Source organism: Cicer arietinum, chromosome 3 (genome assembly GCF_000331145.2).
Source record: "Cicer arietinum cultivar CDC Frontier isolate Library 1 chromosome 3, Cicar.CDCFrontier_v2.0, whole genome shotgun sequence".
Classification (NCBI taxonomy): domain Eukaryota; kingdom Viridiplantae; phylum Streptophyta; class Magnoliopsida; order Fabales; family Fabaceae; genus Cicer; species Cicer arietinum.
Window position 1 is genome coordinate 68,082,073 of NC_021162.2, and position 20,012 is coordinate 68,102,084.

Sequence of the window (20,012 nt, forward strand, 5' to 3'; positions counted from 1 at the left end):
TCAATACTTAGACACAGTATTTATAACACATTATGTGAAATAGTTAATAAAACTTTACGAGATGGAACAAAAATGATGAATATGAATGTCAAACTCAAAAAATAAAAAACAATATAAATGAGTTATTCAAAACATACTACATTAAAACTACTGATTAATTAGATGACATATCCTTTACATATGGCTACCACATTAAAAAATAAAATAAAAATAGAAAACGGAGAGAGAAGAAAAGTATGAATCTCGTCCTCGAGATACTGTCACCGAAAAAAGAGAGAGAGAGAGAAGATGCATCACAAATTCACAAGTTATTTTGTCTTTTCTCAAAAAAATAAGAATTCTATTTTATAGGTAAGGCTCTTCCCCACTCTGCTTCCAATATAATCATATTATCATGACTAATAATAAAATATAGTCTGCTTATCTACCTTGCAGAACATAATATTGCCATTTATCTTTTATTTTTATCGATATAGCTTATTTTCTTGCCCCAAAGCAAAGGTCTCGTGCAATTTTATACTAAAGTAAGATTTCCCAAGAGATGCTGCTACTGGTTAGATTGCTTATAAATCCCCAAAAATGTTTTAGTTTTGAAGGAATGGTTTAAGCATTTGTCAACTTATAAACTGGTCTGATCAAATTATCTAGTTCAAACATGGTTTCATCTGTTCAGCAAGTTTCTTGGATCAACGGTTTTGTTCAATCTAGATACTTATAGGCGGCATAAAGGCTAAAGGGACACATGCAAATGGAACTTCCCTGTTAATGCACATTTGAAGCTTTACTTTCTCGTATGCTTTAAACATTGTGCCTAGAGATACAAACCAAATTAGCTCTGCTCATAAAAGAGATCAAAGCAGCACAACATTTGTTGGAACTTAGGAAAGAATGATGGAGAAAAGGAAGCGACATTTGGAACTTTGGATATACAAATGAGAAACCCTAGCTATGGACTAAAAAGGAAGGTGATGGAGGGGAAGCGAAAAACAAACTTTCCTGCTAACAACAATCTTTACACGCCTTTCCCTCAAGCCATTCCTATTTAAAGCAAATTGTAATAATTGATCAACTCAAAAGCCACTGTACAAATCACATCAAATGTCAAAACCATTGAATTGCAAACTCTCTTTAATCGACCCTGAAACATCAGTTTCTGCTCCTTGTGACTTTTTTAGCTTTGCCACAAGAACCCACATGTTGGCAAGTTCATTTTCCAGGTATGCTTCTCTTTGCTTTGACTCCTCAATCTTTTTTTGAAGCTCGACTTCTTTCTGATCTTTCTCTAAAAGAGCAGCTTCATATGAAAGTTCCCGATCTTTACTCAAGGCTAGTTCTCTCTTGACATCTGAGTTTGATCCACCCTGATCACTCCGTCGTTGTCTAACATTACTTTCTCTTCTTCCATTTTGGACTGTCCCACCAGTTCTACGTGGAGTAGGTGAGTTCTTGGATGCTAGCTCAGCAGCTAATCTCTCATTATGATTCATGAGTTTGGCAACTTCTTCGGACAGTGCCTTAAGCTCAACAGCAGCAGCTGAAGCTAGACCTTTAGCATATGAACTCTCTTCTGCTAGTTTCTGATTCCTAATTTCGAGCTGGTCTTTTGATTCTGTTAGTTCTGCCACCTTCTGCTTCAGTTCTTTTATCTCACTTATCTAATTAAAAAGTGCACTAGATCAGTGGGAATGATGATTTAGCTATATATGCTTAATTACTTGATGTCATTTGAAGACGTCAATTAACTGTAAAATAGAATGCGTATAAACATTAATCATTTCTAGTCTAATAAGAATGACTGCAGATATTATATTCCATTTTCACTTCTAGTTTGTAAAATTTGCATTTTAATCATTATTCAAATTATTATAAATTATTATATGGGAGCATAGACAAGCTGAGATTTTATGTGTGGAAATGTTGACTGTGGATCATACGCATGTAATCGGACGAGAACATTAAGTTGACTCAAAGTAATTTCTAATCTTGATAAACAACCATTGAAGGCAGTAATTATTATTTTCCTCCATGTGCCTCTCATAATAAGTGCTCTCGCAAACCTCACCGAACATAATTGGATGAAATTCACGTGCGCCCGACTAACTTAATGGGTTTCATTACCTATTTAGTCAGACCCATTTTCAAAGCAGTGGAACCTGCAGAAATTTCACTTCATCATAGAGTGAGTTTGGAAGGAGTGTTCCTAGCACTTTTCTTGCACCGTAATAATAACTTTATTTTAGCAAGTAGTTTTCCGTGAGTGTTCTATCATAAGGAAATTGTAGGAAGCCTTTTATGGGGAACTCAGAATTGCTGGAAAACTAATGAGTAATCACAACCACTTTTTAGAGAAAAAAGGTTAAGAACTTAAGAGCACACAATGAAGGCACAAGGTGAAAAAGTATACCTGTGCTTGCAAAAGAATCCCTTCATTGGTACTGTTTATGTTTCCTTTTTCAAGGTGAAGTTCAGCGTGATAATCCTTGGTTACCGGGATATGATGTGAATGATTGGGTACAGGGCTGAAATTCCTCAACTCTATTTCATCTGCCAGTTGCTGTTTCAAAGAGGCAACTGTTTCTTGCAGGCTTTCACATTCACATATCTGATAATGTCATATTTCACACTTAACAAGAATATGATTAACAGAATAGGACTTCTCGTAAAAAAATGTAAGCTAGATTTTCACCTTCTGACTAAGCTGTTCTTGAATTATACGGTTGTCTGCTGCTTTGACCTGAATTAGCAGAATATTGTGCACTAGTTAAAACCGGGCTCATCATAAAACAATCCTAAGCAAGGCCACATGTTCATGCGCTAGGAATTCTAGCAGTTGAAACAGTTTAGATACCCAACAATACAAGAACATTACTATCTTGCATGATTAAAGGCATAGCTTTTAAAATATCAATTGATATATTTATTGACATAATCACTATCTATTTTTGTTCTGATTGGAAAGTTCTACAATACAATTGCATTTAAGAACTAATTGTTGGGGAGTTATTGTCTATAATTTCGTTAGTTAAGTTCTGTACAAATTTGTTGTTTTATTTTCTTTTATTTTTAGGTCAGGTTCGTTGCCGGTAATATTGCTCTATGAGTTATCAATAAATAATATTTAAAAAGTTTTTTCAAGTCTAATAAAACGGGCTTTGCCTCCCATTTGTACAATAAGAACACTGTCACCTCAAGTTCAAAGGATTTCTCATTTAATTGGGCCCTCAGCTCAGCAGTCTGCGCCTGCGGTACAAAACAACCAGTATTAAGTTGGACTGCAAACAAGTTAAACAAAGCAACAATGATGTCAAGTCAGCATACCTGTGATACTCCTGATTGATCTGTCTGATCTGAAGCTATGAAATAATTAGACATTTGCTTTTCCAGTAAATCCATTTGCTCTCTCTTTTCCTTAATTTCATCTTTCAACCTTTTCACCTCAACCTTATATTTACAAAATTAGAACTTTCAGGCAGAACAGTCACAATGATAATTCTAATAAAACAAAAATGCAACTTTTATATAGACAAAAAGAGATAGTAACCAACATGAGTCTGACTATTTTGAGGATTTCTTCTTGTTTCCTCAGTCAGCCTCTTTAATGCACTTGAATGAAGTGCCACTTCTCCAGATAAAATCTTGTGCTGCTCCCTCAGAAGATCAATTTGATCAACTGATTTGATGCTTGTCTAGAATCAAAAAACAAAAGTGGCATCTAATAAGGTAAAAATATAGATCCCCACATAATATACAATCCACATTTCTCCGTTTTTCAGATAAAAAATTTATATCTACACAATTAACAAATATTTGATAGATATTTATGCACTGAACTACACTTGAGGGCAACATTGGATGCTAAATAAAACATAAGTTACTAGCATAATTGAGGTGGTTTGTGGTGGTTTTGAAAGAATTTGAGTGGCTTTTGAACAATAATCACTTCACCAGTTCTTGTCAAAACATATGCATAGAAAGTACAATCCGTTTTTTGTCCTGTTTAATACATAAGTAAATATGACATTTTACCAATGCCATAACTCGGAAATTTTCTCCAAAGCAGTAATAAGAAACAAAAAACAGAAGTCATTACATACCAAAGGTGTCTCTTGTCCCAATAAACTATCCTCATGAATATCTTTATCCTCTCTTGCCTCTGATATAAGATCAGCAGATGGAGAGCTTTCCACAGCTGGAGAATGCGAAAGTCTGGACTCCGTATGGATACAATTGTCCGCTTGTGGTGTAGAAGGTGTGCTGGTGGATTTTGCTCCACTGGATTTATCACTAGTGCCTGTCAAGGCACTTTCCCGTTTCTGATAAAAATAGTGACAAAAACAAGCTTAAACAAATAGAAGTTCAACTTGTGAGTTACCTATAATGAAATTGTTCATAGGATTATGTAAGATGTTCAACAAGGTACCAAACTATGCACACATCCCCAGTGTGCATCAAAATAAATGTTATTTGAGCTAAAAGATTATTATAAACTTAAAATAAGTATAATCCAGTGACAAATGCATGTCCCGGAGAATGATTGAAATTTTATGTAGTTAAATGCATCAAATAAGTTTTCAATGATGATCGAAAATCTTAAATGTCAAGTATTCCCTACAACACGATCAAAATAATTCCTAATAAAGAAGCAAAATGCATTTCAATTTTGAAGTTTTAATAAGAATTACAAAATAATACCAATGAAAATATAAAAAGTCATTGCTAAACCAACCCGTTACATTATTTTAAATACAAGATCTAATAGAGAATTTCCGGTTCTTAATTACCAAAAGAGTGTAGAGTGGTAAAGAATGGGAGAAGCAGACAACAGATAAGAGGATCGGTCACATAAGTCTGATGGGTTTAATAATAAATGAAAGCAGAAGAATTAAAATCAATAAATGCAAGCTATACAACTTGAAAAAAATAACATGCAATTCAATTATGTTCTCATAATCCCTAGCATTAGAAATAGCAAACAGCAATGGACAACTTACACGTAATTTCAACCAATTTAGTAGTCCATGTTTCTTTGTCCTTTTCTCCTCTTTTAAAGAATCATCAGCTGTTGCAGCATTCCCCTCCAGATTAACATATAAGTCAATGTTTTCCTCTTCTAATATTAAATCCCGCCTTTTGTACGGAAGATATGCCAGCTACAAACAGAATTTATAATGAAAAATGTAGACATAGAAAAAAGCATGTAAAAGAAATGTAAATTCCTGGTATTTAGGAGGGAAAAGTAGAAAGTCAAATGAGAAATACCTCTTCTTCTCCAAAGGAATGTCTTCTACGTGGACCAGGCCTGTTAGGAAATCTCGTTGGCTGTGATGCTTTTGTGGAGACCAAAATCAACTTAGTCAATCGTTGAATTCTACCTAACAAAGCAGCTTTAGCTTCTTCTTCTTGTTCCAATCTGGATTGCAACTTAACTTGACCATCTTCTAACTTTACATAGTTACAATTGAATGAAAACCATTCAAAATCGGAATGCTAGTTTTATAAATAGCAATGAACACAATAACCAGTAAATTTATTCTACAATTCTTAATTGAAGTTATTTCCAGATTTATACATTATGCCGTTTAGAGTGTTTTCCTTACAAAAAAACAAAATTAACTGTTTGCCATTAATATATATGTAAGTTAATTTCGGTCCTGCTGCACAAAAAGGAGAATTGTACTACCATTTCGAAAATACAGACTTTATGTCAATGGTTAGCGACAGTAATACAAGCTAAAAGCGAATAACAAAAATTATAGACATATAAAAGTTACAGATTTGTGTGACTCACTCTTCAATTTTCATTACTGAGTTTGCAATGTTCCATTAGTACTCAATTTGCAAATTAAAAATGGTAGTACACTACAGTACTCCCTTTTCTGTAGGGCATATGAAAGTGAACTCCTATTTATGCTCAACTTTTTGTAACAAGTGATAGTATTCACATTTTGAATTCTAATTTTAATCAACATTTTTTTAATAAAAAATGACCAAACAAAACAGAAGGATGTGGTTTACATATAGCATTACCTACCTTTTGTTTTAGGAGCTCAATGTCATCATCCCCAGTGTCTTTTGGCTGAACTGTGACAATGCCCTTCTTTAATTGTTCCAATTCTTCCTTTAAGCATTGAATCTCTTGTTGGTATTTCTTGATAAGCGACTTCTCATCAATAATCTGCAGGTTTATATTACAGAAAGATATATTACAGAACTTTAAAGATTCAAGCCTCTCATTTAAATCACTGACTACTACATACATAGAAAATGTCCCAAAATACCATCCCTTCTAAAATATCCAGGTTCATAAAACATCTTCCCAAATACTAAGTTTGTGCCACTTATCCTGTCATCCAACATCTCCTTTGCAGTAAGTGTATTATATCAGTTCCTACATTTATCTTGTGAAGGACATTGGAATGCAATTTATGTATATCCCCAAATACATTAAAGGGTACCGCGAAATGAACGTATCTACGAAAATAAAGTTCACACTCGGATTGTTGGTTACTCACATATTGATTGGGTAGCCTCCCCAATTGATAGAGGATCTGCTTTAGGTATTTTGTTCATTGTAGGTAACCTAATGACATGGAAAAGTAAGAAATAAAATATAATTTCCAAAGTCACGGTCTAAGCTACTTGAAAACTTATTTGGCTAAGCTACTTGAAAACTTATTTGAATTAAGCAATTGCTTCGTGAACTCAAATTTGGGGAGATTACACAGATAACACTTATTTGTGATAAATCAAGTTGCACTTCTGATTGCATCCAATCATGTGTTCCATGAAAGAACCAAACACATTGGGATAGATTGTCTTGAATCTAGGGAATTGTCACTGAGATAGACTGTGGTGTGGAAGAAGATCCAAAGAAAAGTACAGACTCAAATGTATCATTAGCTGAGGCTAGAAGTTGCTGATATAATCCATTAGTGAGAAAAGAATTGCATGAAAAACACCGAAGATGCAGTGCGACCAAGGTTGTCAAACTCTAAATTCTACCTAAGATCTTTGGGATATAGAAAAATCATAGGTCGTTGGATTGTAACACGGATCTTAAGATCCCACAAAATAGACAAAGTTATACCATAAAATTAAGAAAAATAACCTTAACATAAAAATTTATACAAGAAATAGAAGGAGGAAATCTGAAATTGAATCATTTAATTTAAGTATTAAAAATTCCAAAGTTGAAAAGAAATTAATCATTGAAAAAAAACCAAGTCTCAAGTTGCTACCTTCAAAATCAGATTTTAATATAATTTTAAATTATTATATGTCTGTAGTTTAAATCACAACAGCAATTATTATTATTAATTAATTATTCAAAACCAAAAAAGAAAACAAGCTATTCAATAGAGTAAGCAAAACGACGTGAATAGAAAAAAGAGCAATTATTATTATTAATTAATTATTCAAAACCAAAAAAGAAAACAAGCTATTCAATAGAGTAAGCAAAACGACGTGAATAGAAAAAATGAGTAAGCAAAATGATTAGTAAAAAAAATAGAAAACAGAGTAAGCAAAACGACATAGGTCATAATTTGTTAAGTTTTTTTAATGTGAAGCCCTACTTTCCAAAAAACTAGGATACAGACTCGACCCATTAACACAACTTTAGAATTTGAAGGTGAAGAGGTGCAAAATTGGACCAAAGCATGCGGGTTGAAACGGCGCTAAACTGGTCGGATCTTCCCGAAACGGCGCTTCGTCTTCACAAAACCGTTCTTCCTTTGCGCGACACAGCGCACCGCTCCCACGCTTTTCCTCTGTGCGCTCAAAGATCTGTGTTCTCCAACGACTTTGCCTTCGCTCTAACACTATTCACGCTAAAAAACACATAAGATCTTACGAATTTCCGCTTTAGAGCTCGCTCCTAACAACCTTGAGTGCGACTGTGACAACAACAAGTTGTGTCTCGGTGTCACAATAGAACAAAACAAGGACAAATACTGGTAGAGGAGAGAGGTTCTGTGATATGATCCTATTTGTCATGAATCACTTTAAGGATCGTTTTAGGTTGAAAACTTACAAATTGAAGTCAAAATCACATTTTGCTGGAGAACGCGATAACCGAAGCTACGAAACTCAGAATCCGATGATTTCAAAACGAGATGAAAGATGACGTTCCAAAACATAAGTTAGGCTGTTGAATCACTGAAAACAAGTATGTAGAACTCAAGATATGATCGCAGGTTACTAAACACGAAAATTGGTAGAATTTGTGTATTAGGGTTTGATGTAAAGGAAACTCAAAATTATTATTCAACAAACGAACCAAGAACAGAATGGCGCCACAATCTAGAGATTGATAAGCCAAAAAGAATGCCACAAGGATTAACAACCTTGATAAGTTCAAAGTGAATTCTTTCAAGAACTCTAGAGAGGAAAGTCTCACAAAAATAATGTTCAAAAATCTCCCCGCAATGAGATTACAAATGCATATTTATAGTAAGTCTATCTCTAAACCTAAATGGGTCATAAGTGACACCATTCTCTAGGCCCATATTGAGCTTATATCTTATTTTTTCTAAAATAAACTTAATGTAAGGAAGTAAAGTATTTTCACTTACACATAACATAAACTAAATCTATAATAACTAATATAGAAACTAATCATAGGAGATAATCTAAGACAATCTAAAACTAGAAACTGATCCTAGGCAATAAACTAAAATACTCTAATATAATATCAAAATATTCTAAGATATTTAATATATTCTAACATATAGCATATAGAAATATATGCTTATGAAACAGTGCATGTAATTAGTGTACAATGACTATGTTCATGTATGCAGTCTGCTCCTCTTAAGTATAAGATCTGAACAGTTGAGTGATGCAGGTACACACCCAAAAGTCGAAACCCTAGTTTTACTATTTACAGGAACTGAGGTACTTTTTACTATTATGTAGAAGATTAGAAGTTGAATCATGTACTTTGTACTGTGTCAGTTGTAATTTTTTAATTTGTAGGAACAAAGTTCTGGTTTAGCCAAAAATGGTTTTAATTATAATTACCTTGTTTTGTGCTGCTTGTATTTCAATGTGCTTTGCCCTGTGAGCAAACTTCAATGTATTGTGTGTCTCTTCACTGCTACTTGATGAAGGAGTTACTGTGCAAATGAGCTGCATTTAAATAACATCAAACAATCATAATTGCTGATTTATATAGAATTTCTACCACAACGATTTGTATTATGAAAATTATTTTTCCCAAATTAATATATGAAGGCAAATATCTACACATGGAAGCCTTACAGATACACGTCCATGACCACTGAGAGAAGACTGAAGCACTCTAGTCAATTTGGAGTCTCTATATGGTATGTGACTAGCTTTAGCTTCAGTCAATTTTGAAATAACCTGTGCAACAAAGATAATAATTACACTTAATCTCAGGCATAAGCACACAGGTTTACTGAATGCAACAGCATGTGCTGAACAATTATGCTTGGCGGCTATTGCAGACAGATCATTATCAATATAATGCACTGTCATTCTACAATAACAGAAAGGATATCATAATAATATTAGAAAGTAAAACTGGTTGCTTAAAGCCTTATAATGGAGTGAAAACATTTGAAAGGCAAGGTCACCACTGCATGATAAACATGTCCTAGGAGTAAATTCGTAAGAGAAACAGAAGACCGAAGCATTAAAAGATATAGAAAAGGAATACAGCGAAGTTAGTAAATGGGGTCGTGGTGCAAGACAAAAGGATCTATAGTATTTAACTATGGATAAAACCAAAAATGTTTCTTGGGGGAGCTATGAACAAATCAAAGCAGTTTAAAGAAAAACCACCGCAAGTCCTATCTAAAGTCAATCCTTTAGCAATGAACTACAACCAACTTCAATGCAAATCTATTTTGTAAGAACTATAATTTAGTTGTCTTTCTCTAATCTTCTCCTCCTGCTCAAACACAATATGCTGCTTTATTTGTCCACATCATTGATTTATTTTTTTTAAATGTTTCTCCTTTTAAATTTAATTTCTCTTTTCTCTGTCTATATTATTTTTGAAAAATTGGAATTTTCCATTTTCCTAAAAACCTATGCAGACAACTACTCATGTGTATGAGCAAACATGTGCATAACTAATAGAGTATTATCTACCCATGTTATTTTGTTCAGCTAATAAATATCTAAAACATTCCCATTGTATTTAGAAGCTACAGCTATCAATTTTAACTATTGTAACAGAAGAGACTGCAACTTGGCCACTATAAATATGAATATATATAGTAGAGAATGATAAGTCTTAGAACTGTGGTTGGACCTAACTCAACCCTACAAAATTGGCTTGTGAGGAGAGCGATGTCTCCCACATATAAACACATTTTTCAGGTCATCTCATATCCAATGTGAGACTATCAATATACCTCATGCCAAGACTGGACATTTGAAGCGTAACATGAGTAGCCATATAGCGGGTGGTCTAATGGATCTTGGATAGGCTCTGAAAACATAGTTCCTTAATTTCTTGATTGTTTTCTTTATTTAATTATAATTAAAAGTACATATTAGTACAAATATGGATAGCCGTTCTGTCTATTTTTTCTTCTCTAACAACGTCCAACATGCCATTCTTAGAATATTTTAGGTGACATCTTAGATTTGGTTTCAATATCTTCTTATTTCAACATAAATAGTGTTTTGTCTTTTGTGACACACCCTTCACATCATTATCAATCAATATACTTGCTAGCCCTAACTATCAAAAAACTATTATTACAAAAGCTTAAGATAGTAGATAAAGACACGTGAATGACTTTATAATACATCTCTAACATGCACTCCCATGCCAGAGTCCTTTGGGCTTGAAGAGTGGTTGCATAGGCCCAACTATCAATGCTATAATTCATCTTTCTAGTTTTTACCAGAATGGAGTGGCGGGGATCAAAATCTAGATCATCACATCATGAAGGCACTAATATCACATCAAGGACCAAAAGTACCAAAAGTTTAACCAGTTTGGTAAAGGGACATAATATATCACATCTATAAATTATACCCAGAAGAAAGGTTTGAGACCTCACAGTTCCAAGAGTTAGAAGACTTTTATTGATATATGATCCTTCCCTCCTTCTCATGCCAACTGTTTCAGCTTTTGAACTCTCTGAACCTGCTAGATCAATGAGGTTCTGCATGTATAAATAAAATATTAAAAAATAACTTGAAATCATTACCAATATTGAAGCTTGTTAGTAGAGATCATGTATACAAAGTTCAACCATTAAGTTTAAAATAATTACCAATTGTGACAGTGTTACTGCTTCTCCTTCACTATTTTCACCACATGGACTGCTCTCTATGGTCTGTTATAAAGTAGCATGAAATTAAAAAGAACAAAAGAAATAGGTTACATCTTGATGTTCCATTTTTCTCATTCCTGAACTGCTTAAAGGTTGGAGATTGTTATTGTTAAGATCTCATATCAACTAGAGATATGAACAAATAAGGCTTGAACAACCCTCGCCCCTTAAGCTAGTTTTAGGGATGAATTATGTCAAACCCAAATTTTAAGATGGTATTGAAACCTATACAAGATTTGTTATTAGGCCACTCATTTGTCCATGCTCTAGATGTCTAGTCTTGTTGGCAATCATCATCCTTTGAGCTAGCTTTTGAGCAAGTAGGTCTGGCCAAAGTTCTAAGAGTTATCATTGATAATCTAGGTGAATATTTTGGATAGTTTTAATAACCATCCCCACTTGGGTTGGGTTACTGAGGGATGATAATGTAGACTGGATTATCTATTTCATTATATTTTTCGGTTTGTTCACAATTTGGGATTATTTTAGGCTTAAATACCTTTTTCGTCCTTAGAAATATATATCAGTTTAGTCTATAAAAATTGTTTGCTTTTAGTCTTTACAATTATAACACTCTTTGCCCTTCTTGTTTTGTTTTCGTCTCCATAATATTTGTTTATGTTGGAGTTGGCTCGTGTATTATGTGGACCGTATTGATTTTAATCCCGCAAGTATGGACTATAGACTAAAATCAATATGGCCCACATATTACATAGACCGATTCCAACATGAACAAATTTTACGGCGACTGAAACAAAACAAGTACAAAAAGCGAAAAAGTGGTATATTTCTGAAAACTACAAAAACACAAAAATTTGCATGACTAAAAACAAAAAGTGATATGCAGGGAGGAAAAATATATTTAAACTATTATTCATTATTTTGGGATTTCGTGATTTTATTCTATTTTCGGATTATCTTTTTCAGTCTTAGAATAGGGTTAGTTACTATGCTGATTGGTTAGTTATTTTGATGGCTCTATTGGATAAGTTAGCCTATATAAACCTTAAGGATAAACTTAGTTTTTGATGACTGTATAATAGCCTTTACTCAAAGAGGACTTGGTTTAAGCCAAAGAAGTACTCAACGACTAAGGAGTACTTGGACTACTTGGTTCTACATCAGACGATGCTCCTTGTTTATTTGGAGTTTCTCCATAGTATCTCATTGTTGGTTGTAGGAATGAATTACCAATTACATAGCTCAAAAGTGTAACATGTGAACACAAATATAAATTTTGATATATTTAGTACATAATACAAGAACAATCTGTTAAAACAATATGTCCTTTGAGATAGTATAGACCCACCAGGGTAAATATTGTATGGCTCCTGCTGCTGAGTAAGTTGAGATTTGTGGACCCAACATGTCTGTGCTCTGTTGTCAAATTAGAACTTTGTCAAGAATATCGAAAAGGACACATCAAAGAACAGAAAGTCTGGGAGGCATCAAGTAAAATTGCATAACCGAGCAAAACAGTTTTGTTATTAACAGACAAAAAATATTATACATGCAGCTACTTTTTGACACTGCCATATTAAAAGTTGTCAATTGATATACCTGTTATTATAATGCATAAGGGTAAGCTAATTTTACCTCACTCTTCAGAGTAACACCCAATTTTAAAATACATAAACATTGTTTGATTACAAAAGACACAAGCAGAAATCAAAATATCCCACAGCATGATGGTACACCAGACCAGCAAATTAAATTAATCCACGAGAAAACAAACCTAGCTGGAACTTTTACCTTCTCCAGCTGCAATAAGAGATAGTGCATGAGCAGGGGAGAGTACAACCTCTTCCTTAACTCCCTCAACAAAGGTGCCCTACATGTGAATCAATACACAAATGATACAGACTTTCCTACAAAATACTTCTATTTATAGAACTTTGAATATGTACTTCAAAAACTAATTTGACTATTGTTAGAATGCTGACGGCTCCGCTAGCGTTAAAACATTACTTCGATTGATACTCATATTTTTGGGTTGAATTATAGTGATACTTTTTCAACTATAGCCAAAATGGCATCAGCTAGACTCCTCTCCCTTGCAGCCATCCAGCACTGACCCCTCCATCAACTTGACATTAAAAATGCTTTTTTGCCATGGTGATCTTGAAGAGAGTCATCTACCATGGTTTGTTGGCTACATAGGTCTCTGCATGGTTTTAAACGGTCTCCTCGAACTTGGTTTGGTAGATTCAGCACAGTAGTGCCACAATTTGGTATGATTCGAAGGGGGAGTCCTCTACCATGGTTTGTCGGCTACATAGGTCTCTGCATGGATTTAAACAGTCTCCTCGAACTTGGTTTAGTAGATTTAGCACAATAGTGCCACAATTTGGTATGATTTGAAGCAAAGTTGATCATTTTGTGTTTTATCGTCACTCGGCCCAAGGGTGCATTTACCTTATTGACTATGTAGATGATATTATCATAAAATGGTAATGATCAACCTGACATACTCCAGTTGAAACAACATCTCTCCCATCACTTTCAAACTAAAAATCTTGGTAAGCTCCGCTACTTTTTGGGTATTGAGGTAGCCCAATCCAATGATGGCTTAGTAATGTCACAAAGGAAATACGCTATGGATATTCTTAAAGAGACAACATTTTGGCACTTGGCTTAATTTACTAAAAAACATTTTGGCACTTAGCAATCAAAGTAGTTCAAAACAGATAATCCTCACTATTAATTAGTTAATATAAAAGAAAGATACGATAAAAGAGATGACAAAAGTTATAATCAGTACCTGAGCATCCTCTCTGATTCTTAAGTTCTGACCTGCTGGGTTTAATAAGTCATTAACCACCTAAAAGGAAATTTTGAGAATAATCGTATGAAGAACAAAGCAGCGTAAGTCAAATTATTTTTCATGTTTGTAGAAGACAACATCAGCATGAACATAACGTCAAAAAAAAACAAGCTACATATCAGGAAGAAGCCCACCTCATTGTAGATCTCCAAGTACGAAACTCGAAGGAGAAACTCTCGGTTTGGAGTCTGGTGTGAAGAAATATCAGATTGTATAATTCCTTTAGTAAAAAGTGCAACAAATAGACCAGTATTTTCCATACCTCTTGGATAATGCTAAAAGTATCCTTCACAGCAAGAGGTATGATTCCAGGAGATCTTTGATCACCCTGCAATTATGAATTTATGGGCAAGAGGTACGTCTTAGCATTACCAGCAAGTAATCCAAATTCATTTAACTCAACATCATCAGAAATTGTCACAACAGATGGTATCAATTAACTTTTATGTGATGACATTGCATAAAATATTATTAACTGAAAAGGAATGTAACAGCTTCACAATTGCCTCGGTCCCATGAAAAACTGATAAAAAGTAGGCTCCGAGCTTGCAGTCTTGCTAGTTCAGCATACATAATGTTACAGTAGTTAATTTATGTTCAAGACCATCATTACAGTATTATGACATTGAAAGACCATAAAAACAAATAAATAATAAATCTATTATAAACATGCAGATTAACAAGATGAGGCAGAAAATGAGTGGTCTCACATGCATTGTATGAGTCTTCCCACTGCTTGTTACCCCATATGCAAACACTGTACCTGTATGAAAACCAGAGAGGAGCTCATTTGTTAATTACCCAATATGCCAGGTAAGCAAATGAAAAACAATCTAGAAATCCCTCAATCTTCAAATTACCATTGATGCCCTCCATAGCACCACTAACAACATGCTGAGCCGCAATATCGTAGACATGACGAGTTGTGGTCGTGGGACCAAAGACACGATCTAGAAAAAAGAAGAAAAATCTGATTTAATGAACAACATTGAAAATGAGAGAACGAAATACGGAGGACTATTTGTTATGAAGCACAAACTCTGACACGAATACCTGACATGACACAAACAAGGACACTTCAACACAGCTAATGTCAAAACATAGGACCCGGATACACATGTATTAACTTAGTTATTTCTTATAAATAAATAAATATGATTATAAAAGATCTAAATTGAGAATCAATATATATGTGTGTGTGTGTGTGTTTGTGTGTTCTTTGAATTTGAGTAATATTTTTCATAGCAAAAAACAAATCTAAAACAAGATATGATATTTTTTCACCTTCGTTCATCCATCTACCATCGAAGAGCTAAACATGATGTAACCAAATTGGATATCTTTAACCCCTCATTGATCATCATTGCTTTGCCACATCTCTAACCATGGTATTCAAAATCCCGATCCACCACATAGGATCCCATGATTTTACGATCTCGCACCCCTTCCCCGTGTTTGTTGACGAGCAGAAACCCAAAATTATGGGAGAAGGTGGAATCAGTGGAATTGGAAATCTTGCACGATTTTGTGTTTCAACATCTTATGGATTTGCTACTATTTTGAAGTTTGTTTAGTTGTTTTTTACTGTTTCGGAGACTGTTTTGGAGGTTTTTTTTAGGTGTGATTTGCTCATGTACTGAGTGTTTTAGTTGTTTTTTGTTGTTTTATGAACCTAATGATCCCAAATTTTGAGTTTCTCTACGTAGTTTGGGTGTGATTTGAAGTTTCTTTTTACTAAATTATTTTCTTCTACATGTATATGTATGAACTTATATGCAATATATATGAATTTCTAAATTTGGTAGGATCTTAAGATCCGTGCTACAAAATTACGATTCACGGTCTTGTGAACCTTCCCCGATCCTGTATAGGATCTCGATTCTGACTACCTTGTCTCTAACTCCATAGATTTGTATGAGATGTATCAAATGGGTGTCTAAGGTCGGTCGTAACAAAGAAAAAAGATGGGGACACTTGTCTATGTTTTCACCTTCATCCATCTGCTATCGAAAAGCTAAACATGATGTAATCAAATTAAATATCTTTAACCCCTCATTGATCATCATTGCTTTGACATATCTCTAACTCCGCAAATTTGTATGAGATGTATCAAATGGGTATCTAAAGTGTGTCGAAGCATAGGAAAATAAAATAAAATTGGGACACTTGTCTAAGTTGTCGAACACGTATTGTATGAGTGTTCACATGTGCGAGACACCAACGTGTGTCACACACAGCAACGCGCTTAATCTCAAAGGTGTTTGTGCTTCATAGTACATGTCATTACTCGGTTAATCTTATTGTATTTTAAGTGCCAGAGTTGTGCAACACTCTAGAACACTCCACTAAGTTAGCAAGCATAACCATTGGATGCTAGTAAGTTAGTGACGGTTAATCGAACATTTTGCTACAGAATTTGTTAGGGTATGAATTAAATCTAGGTAGTTAATCCCAGATAGCGGTGCGTCGCGGCCAACCCCAAAAGTGGGATAGCGGGATAACGCGTTCCGGGATAGGCGGGATAGTTGCTATTTTTTTGAACAAATTACATGAATAATATTATATAAACCTATATTTAATGCAAAATTAACAAATGACTCAAACTCTGAAACATTCATAACTAGTAATAAGAATTTACAAGTCTTACTCTTAGTCAAAACATACATTGAAATACAAACAAAAGTCAAGGAAATAAAGATGATCCATATTGAAGTCTTTAACACACTAATAAAATAACTAAATATTAAAACTCACATGCATGTTCTAGCATAGGAATCAAAGATAAGCATCATCTTCATTAGCATATTCTACTTCTTCTTTTTAGGTGAAAGTAGAAACAATAAAACACAGAAGGAAGAAATAATAGCCGGATTTCGCTGGGAAACGTTAGGATTAACTACGCCGGGATAGCGGGATCTCACCTCGATCTCGTCGGGATCTTGTTTCACGCTATCGCGGACACGCCGTCGCGGTGAGGCACTGTACCGCACCGGGACAGCGGGATCTCGCCGGGAAACGCTGGGATTAACTACCTAGAATTAAATATATATAGATATATGTATGTACATAGTACATACATATGTAAAAGAGAAGGGAACAAATGACATTAGGTGTCAAACTGAGAGACTTGCATCAATTAATATTTAATAGCTTTGTCTACGAAACGAAATTTACCAATCCAATCATTGAATTAAAAGTTATATAAAGTAGATCAAAAAGTCAAAATTATAAATTTCATGCAAATCAAAATATAATTGATACTCTATTGCACGACTTTATTTTGACAGATAATATGTTACTTAATATATAAATCACTAAGTTTGACATCTAGTGTCATATGATCTTGTACCTGTATATATGGAAAAACTAAGTTTCGCATTGAAAAATATAAGGTTGTAAAAGAGTTTATAAAAGGTGACCCTCACCTTACAAGTAAGTTTTGTAAGAATTAATTAGACCCAATATCAAAAACCTAATATGGTTTTGAAGCTTATTGATTAGGGTCACTCACCAAATTACCTACGCACCAAGAAAATGATATGGAAAACTAGATAGAAATAACCAAAAGATTAGAGATGTCTTATTGAACTCTAACAACAGAAAATGGAAAAGCGAATTCCCCCCAAGGATATACTTTTCAGGAATGCTTCTTTCACTCACAAGCTATCAATTAAATAGAATGACCCCTCCCCAATCTGAATTCCCCTATTTATCTAACTAGTCTCTTAACTAATAGGATAACTAACTGACATCAGGTTATAAAGACGAATTAGGGTTTAATTCAGAAGAGGTTTCCAAATTGCCAATTCATAAATCACCCCCAAATCATTAAGGACCAACGAGGAACATTTCTCATTTTGTTTGGACCACTAACTCCCTTCAAACTTCAAAGTAGGTGAGAGAGGCATGCAAATAGATGTGGATAGTGTATGGTTAAGGACTAAGGATAAGGATATTCTTTTCAGAAGCTTATCCTTGCCTCTGGTGGCTTTTCATTGCATCATCTCCCCTCCTCCTGCTTGTTTTTTAAATTAATTAGGGCAACAAAACAACAACATATCTTGGATTTCCCGTTTCTCTAGGACTCAATGAGACATTGATGCTTCCGAACTGGAGTCTCTTTTAGTTTTAGTTGTAGACCCATATTCCAATTTCTCTCTCATTCTTCAAACACATAGATTTTAACTCTTAAGAAACTGTTCAGAATTCAAAACTCTATACGGTCAAGTTTTTCATTTGGGCATCTGTACTAAACAAGATAACTAATACTAATGTTAAGCATCAGGCTCATGCACCTAACAATGACTAATCCCCTATAGTTTAAACTCAGAAACAGTTATGCATTTGTTTCTAAGCAAGCTACATTTTAGCGTGACATGCTTTTGGACTATTTGGTGATCCTTGGTTGTGTCCTCAAAAATGAAGCATTTTCTGATTATTGACTTCAGAGGATTCAGCAATTGCAATGATGGAAAAGTTATTTGGCAGAGTGAAGCCTGTACTTTGCAAATTTTGTCATATCAAGGAAAGCTCGGAATTTTAAAAGAATGTATCTATCATAAATCATGCAATGGAACAAAAAAAATTCACTTGGCTTCTCTTGGGTGTTCAGCACATGGATCCCTCCACAGATTTTTAGTTTCTGTTTGATGACTAGATTTTTTATTAGTTTTATTTTAGATGCATTCATTCTAACGAAGTCTTAGAGTTTGGGTTTGGTCTAACTCAACCCTACAAAATCAATTTGTAAGATAAGGATCCCCCCACTTATAATCACTATTCAGGTTATACCACTGTCCAATAAGGGACTATCAACACACACTCTGACGACCATGACTCTCAACTACACAAAACCAATTCTAGTTATATCACTATGCACTAATAGCACTATGAAATATTCAGCACAAATTTCTTTCATAACCCCCCTCTCCAAGGAAAAAATATGGTTCTGAGTTCATCAATGAAAATTAATGTGAAAGTGGTAATTTCTTCACTCTCTCTTGATTTTGCAGCTACCATCGCCATGAGATTTTACTCTCAAAGCTAAACATAAAATTCTTCAACCCCTCAATGTAACTAACATTGTAGAAGTATTCTATGTTGAACATTCAACTTCAAAACAAAACCACCGAATGCTTCACCTAAATACCAAATGAATAAATTTAAACAACAAAAACCTATCCACAAGTATCAGTATTGAATATTGTACCGTAGGCATATGCTATGGACGGATTATACTCATTCCGCACTACAGTGTCTCCATCTGCATACCAAGCAATCTCCTCGCCATGACGAATTTCCCTTGGACTGTCCGACGCATAAACCAAACCTCAATCAAATTAACATAAACAGCCATAACAGAACAACGACACATGACTCAGAAGACGAAACACTTACTTCAAAGGCCGAAACCTAACCGTCACAGTAACATTTTCTTTAGTTTTTTGAGTATCCACAGGCGCGGCGGCTTCCGGATAAAATTGCTGCGGCTTACTTCTCACCGACGAAGACGCCGGCGAGCTCTGAGCATCGTTGGAGGTTTCGTGAAACTGTTTAGAAGACGAAGTGGTTGAAGAAGAAGGTGAATTCGCACCTTTTGCGCCAATCGATCCGAATCGTTTTGATTTCACTCCTTGTTTCGATGCCATTGACACTTCTCGTCAATCCTACAAAACAATTGAGAATAATTTCATTCAATTCAACGATAAACGCACGCGTATTACAAAATTCATTAGCGTAAAAGAAATTATTACAGAAATTGAAGAAAACAATAACGCTTCGAGCCTCGGGAAGTGAGTTGAAAAACGAGTTAAATTTGATGAAAGCATAGGGAAAAATGAACGAAAAGTTCATTCAATGTTTGAAATGAG

General features: G+C 34.4%; 1 protein-coding gene across 3 annotated transcripts in view; it reads right to left on the reverse strand.

Annotated features, from left to right (window-relative positions):
* Positions 1 to 737: 737 nt before the first annotated feature.
* The window catches only part of LOC101490028 (kinesin-like protein KIN-7K, chloroplastic), a 19,899-nt gene continuing 624 nt past the window's right edge, over positions 738 to 20,012 (reverse strand). The window contains exons 1-24 of one of the 3 annotated variants that reach the window (XM_004493562.2): positions 19,896 to 20,012; positions 19,540 to 19,808; positions 19,352 to 19,449; positions 15,003 to 15,092; positions 14,853 to 14,905; positions 14,405 to 14,470; positions 14,277 to 14,330; positions 14,080 to 14,139; positions 13,071 to 13,149; positions 12,628 to 12,695; positions 11,259 to 11,321; positions 11,043 to 11,147; positions 9,262 to 9,366; positions 9,022 to 9,129; positions 6,032 to 6,175; positions 5,260 to 5,442; positions 4,992 to 5,150; positions 4,095 to 4,313; positions 3,546 to 3,686; positions 3,319 to 3,441; positions 3,187 to 3,240; positions 2,687 to 2,734; positions 2,405 to 2,602; positions 738 to 1,655 (exon numbers count right to left, since the gene is read on the reverse strand). In XM_004493562.2, coding sequence (XP_004493619.1) covers positions 1,095 to 1,655; positions 2,405 to 2,602; positions 2,687 to 2,734; positions 3,187 to 3,240; positions 3,319 to 3,441; positions 3,546 to 3,686; positions 4,095 to 4,313; positions 4,992 to 5,150; positions 5,260 to 5,442; positions 6,032 to 6,175; positions 9,022 to 9,129; positions 9,262 to 9,366; positions 11,043 to 11,147; positions 11,259 to 11,321; positions 12,628 to 12,695; positions 13,071 to 13,149; positions 14,080 to 14,139; positions 14,277 to 14,330; positions 14,405 to 14,470; positions 14,853 to 14,905; positions 15,003 to 15,092; positions 19,352 to 19,449; positions 19,540 to 19,790 — 3,030 coding nt within the window. In that variant the 5' untranslated portion in view covers positions 19,791 to 19,808; positions 19,896 to 20,012 and the 3' untranslated portion in view covers positions 738 to 1,094. Of the gene's footprint in view, positions 1,656 to 2,404; positions 2,603 to 2,686; positions 2,735 to 3,186; positions 3,241 to 3,318; positions 3,442 to 3,545; positions 3,687 to 4,094; positions 4,314 to 4,991; positions 5,151 to 5,259; positions 5,443 to 6,031; positions 6,176 to 9,021; positions 9,130 to 9,261; positions 9,367 to 11,042; positions 11,148 to 11,258; positions 11,322 to 12,627; positions 12,696 to 13,070; positions 13,150 to 14,079; positions 14,140 to 14,276; positions 14,331 to 14,404; positions 14,471 to 14,852; positions 14,906 to 15,002; positions 15,093 to 15,426; positions 17,168 to 19,351; positions 19,450 to 19,539; positions 19,809 to 19,895 lie in introns of those variants that run through there. The other 2 variants (XM_012713842.3, XM_073365622.1) reach the window with 2 other exon arrangements.